At 61.0% G+C, this 3961-nt stretch overlaps 1 protein-coding gene across 1 annotated transcript in view; it reads left to right on the top strand.

Annotated features, from left to right (window-relative positions):
• Positions 1-420: 420 nt before the first annotated feature.
• Positions 421-3961, top strand: part of LOC111824504 (zinc finger protein 423-like) — a gene marked incomplete at its 3' end in the record, with an annotated part of 33157 nt that continues 29616 nt past the window's right edge. Inside the window, exons 1-2 of the mRNA XM_023748800.1 lie at positions 421-481; positions 804-863. Of these exons, the coding sequence (XP_023604568.1) occupies positions 421-481; positions 804-863 (121 nt within the window). The remainder of the gene's footprint in view (positions 482-803; positions 864-3961) is intronic.

Raw genomic sequence — 3961 nt, 5'->3', positions numbered from 1 at the left:
CCACGCATGCACATTTTTGGCTTCGACAAGTTCCTTTTTACGAAGTCCACAACCCAGCTTGCAGCTTGCATGTTATTACCTGCCCCGCCGGGATTCATTCTGGGACAGGAGCCCTGTGATGCTGTACAGAGTTCCCCCCTGTTCTCCCCGCCCATGGCCTCGTCCCCACCTGCCTGGCCTCCCGCGCTGGGGTGTGGGGTGGTGGGGACGCCCCGTCCCTGTCCAGCCTTGCTCTGTGGGCCCTGGGGTGGAGTGGAAACCTGAGTTGCTTTCTGATGTCACCGGCTCATGACTGCTGGCCTCATGGGAGTTGACCTCAGCTTGCCCTGGGGTCTGTTTGGGGGTCCGCTCTCCGTGTGGAGAACAGCACCCCGCACTCCGCCAAACCTGTGAGGGGGCCCTTGTGCATTTCTTGGGATAATGGTGAAAGCTGCCACATCCGGTGGTGATATAAGAAGGTTGCTGTCTGCAGACTGGGAAGGTATCTGAGTCTTTGCTCTATTAGGGGAGGAGGATTCTGCAGCCGCATCCGATTCGAGACAGAGCTGGGGTTGATTGGTGATGTCTGCCAGGGGCACAGGGCTGGGGAAAGCAGCGGACACAGCCCTTACTTGCTACTCTGTCGTATTCTGATTATTTTGCATCCATGAAACCCGTACAGTCCTCTTTGTAGACTTCACCCTCCTCCCGATCATGGGTGTCACAGGGGTCCCCACAAATGAGTTTTCTTCCTGTCCGTGCCCCACCCCGATGACCTGTTGGTGCCGCCTCAGAACTCACGGCCCATCTCTGTTCTCTTTCAGTCGAAGAGGGGGAGGCCTCGGACTTCTCGCTGGCCTGGGATTCCTCCGTGACAGCCTCAGGTAAGCGCTCCGGGACCCGGGAGGCAGGTCTCGGGGACCCCCGGGGGACTGGCTGGGGAACTGGAAAGGCCACCAGCTGGTTATGGCAAGCGTCCGTCTCCGGTCCAGACGACCCCGGGCAGCACGGTTTTCCATCAGTTCCATTTGGTCATAAAACCTATCACACGCGGAGACTAAATCGCCTGGCTCTTCGGGGCCACGTTCCGATGGGCCACGTTCCGATGGGCCACGTGCCCCCACGGCTCGAAGCTGGTGCCACGGCACCGCTGCCACTCGTTCCCATCTCATTGCTGAGAAGCCGCTCTAAGAGGACACGGAGCTGGGAAATAAGACCCGAGGCTCCCCGCCCGGAGGGGGCTGGCCCGGCCCGGCCCACGCCTCCAGAGGGGAGATCGGGGAAGCCCAGACTGCTGGGTGCGTGGCCATTGCTGGGTGATGGGGTGTGTGGCAGTCAGGGGTTTTCGGCTCAGGTCTGCCCTGGCCTAAGCTCCCCCTGCCTCAGTTTCCCCCAGTATGGAAACAGGCGGATGCAGGAGGTTTTTCTAACCGGGAAGTCCTGTCATTTGGAACTGATTTGGGGTCTTCGGAAGCTTCTGGTGGCGACTCTCGGGTTTGCTCAGCATCCGGCGGACCCTGGCCCCCCGTCCGGCAGGGGCCGGCTCTCCTGCCTGTCCCCTGTCCCAGGACCCTGGCCGCTGGCTCCGGCCCCATGGGGGAGCTGGGGCCAGTTCCGTCTTGTGGGATCTTGGGCCCGAGGAGTCCTTTAGTCCAAACTTCTCCTTTCAGATGTGGACACTGCGGCAGGGAGAGGGATTTGCTCAGGCTCAGTACTTCCATAGGGGCGGGGTAGCGCACCAGGCGTACGGACGTTTAACTCGATGGTGACACATCTTAGGTCACAAATGACCATAAAACCCCAAATGCGACGTGTTGAAGCTGCTTTCGCGTAATGCTTTTCCTTACGTGGAGAAAACGTCACTTGGCTGCATCAGAAAGCGGGGGCAGGTGCGGAGACAGATTATGGGGGAGCAAAGCCCCCCCCACCCCCCTGCCGCCCGGGCCACCCGTGGTGCTGCGGCTGCTGGGAATTGCCAGCCTCTTTTGGGGGAGAAAGGGGGAGTCTGGTGCAGTACCGGAGCGGACCCATGGTCCCAGCCAGTGCGCTGTGGGGCAGGGGCTCGAACCCAGGTCCTCCTGCAGCCAGAGCCTGGGGTTTAACCTCTGCAGTGCCCGGCACCGGGAGGTGGGCAGCTGAGCAGAGACCGGAAGCTGCGGCATCAGGGGGGCCCTGGGGAGCTCCCTGGGGGCACAGCACCCGAGGTGGCCATAGCGCAGCGGTTCTCAACCTGTGGGTCGCGACCCCTTTGGCGGTCGAACGACCCTTTCACAGGGGTCGCCTAAGACCATCCTGCATATCAGATATTTACATGATGATTCATCACAGTAGCAACATTACAGTGATGAAGTAGCAATGAAAATAATTTTATGGTTGGGTCACAACAGGAGGAACTGTATTTAAAGGGCGAGAAGGTTGAGAACCACTGCCATGGGGGGTGTTTGGCTTCTCAGATCAAAGGCACGCAGGGGTGAGTTGAGCAGCGTGGGCCGAGAGCACTGAGCTGGAGGAGTGCAGAGCTGTAGGCACGGGCGGCTCCTCGTGTGGGGGCCCGGGCAGCCGGGGTGGAGGTGGAGTTTTGGGGGGCAGGTTGGGCTTCCTTCCAACATGGCTGCTCCGGACCGAGCCTGGGATGCAGCGGAGGAGGGTCCGGAGATGTGAGACGGTTACGTCGTTAACAAACGCTCATCGTCAGGCCCGGGGCAGGTCAGCCACGTTTATTCTGGCGCAGCGACAGCCAGGCTGGCGGGTGGGGAGAAAGAGCCGATCCAGTCGGCTGCTTGCAGTGACCCAGCAGCCCGGGGCCTCGTTGGTGTGATCAGCGTGTGCGGAGGCCTTTCTGCCAGGGGACAGGTCTCATCGTCCTGGTTCACGGAACCTTGACTCCCCCCGAGGAGCTGCCCCCAGGAGCCAGGCCTCCTGCTCCGTGCTGCTCACACGCAGACACCGAGGTGCAGACATGCCTGTGACCCGCGTGGAGGCCACCCAGCCTGGCGGCGGCAGAGCCAGGCTGTGAACCGAGGCAGCTCCCGCAGGACTGTAGCCCCTGAACCGCAAATGGCAGACCTGCCCGTGAGGGGGTCGGTCCAGGCTCTTCATTTCCGAGGGGACCCCGAGGCTGGGCGAGGGGTCAGCTCTATGCCAGGTCCCTCCCGGGTCAGGGGGAAGAGTCTAGCTCAGTGGTTCTCAACCTTCCTAATGCCGAGACCCTTTCATACAGCTCCTCATGTTGTGGTGACCCCCAACCATAAAATTATTTTCGTGGCTGCTTCATAACTGTAATGTTGCTCCTGTTATGAATCGTCATGTAAATATCTGAGATGCAGGATGTATTTTCATTGTTACAAATTGAACATAATGAAAGCATAGCGATTAATCACAAAAACAATATGTAATTATAGATGTGTTTTCCGATGGTCTTAGGCGACCCCTGTGAAAGGGTCGTTCGACCCCCAAAGGGGTCGCGACCCACAGGTTGAGAACCGCTGGCTAGCTAGGCCAGGAGCCTGGTTTGCATCCCGGAAGGAGGAGGGGTGTGTGTTTCGGGGGCCTGGTCCCCTTTTCCCATCTTCAAAGGCGGGAGCACACTGTGGATCAGGCCCTCCGTGGGGCCTCCTGCCCCAGCCCAGCCGCCGCCCGCGCCCCTGCCGGGACTGTTGGGCAGGGGTGCGGTTTGCCGAGGGAGGCTGGCGTCAGGGCCGCAGACCCTGCACCTACCTGCTCAGGGGGAGGCATCGGGGATTGGGCGTCCGGGGGGCCTTTCCGGTCCCTTTTCTGCAGGTTCTGGGCGAGGAGTGGGGTAGGGAGAGTGGTCCGTGTCCCACTCCTGGCAAAGGGGCAGCCCCTCACCCCGCAGCCCCCAGGTTTGGGGCGTGCAGGGACGGAAACAGCACAGCCTGCTCCCGCCGCCCACCCCCCCCCCAGGGGTCCAGGCTTCAACGTTGCGACCTCTCCCCCCGCCCTTGTGTTTGCTCAGCGCATG

This window comes from Myotis lucifugus, unplaced genomic scaffold (assembly GCF_000147115.1).
Source record: "Myotis lucifugus unplaced genomic scaffold, Myoluc2.0 scaffold_1828, whole genome shotgun sequence".
Classification (NCBI taxonomy): Eukaryota; Metazoa; Chordata; class Mammalia; order Chiroptera; family Vespertilionidae; genus Myotis; species Myotis lucifugus.
This window is presented reverse-complemented; position numbering and strand designations above follow the sequence as displayed.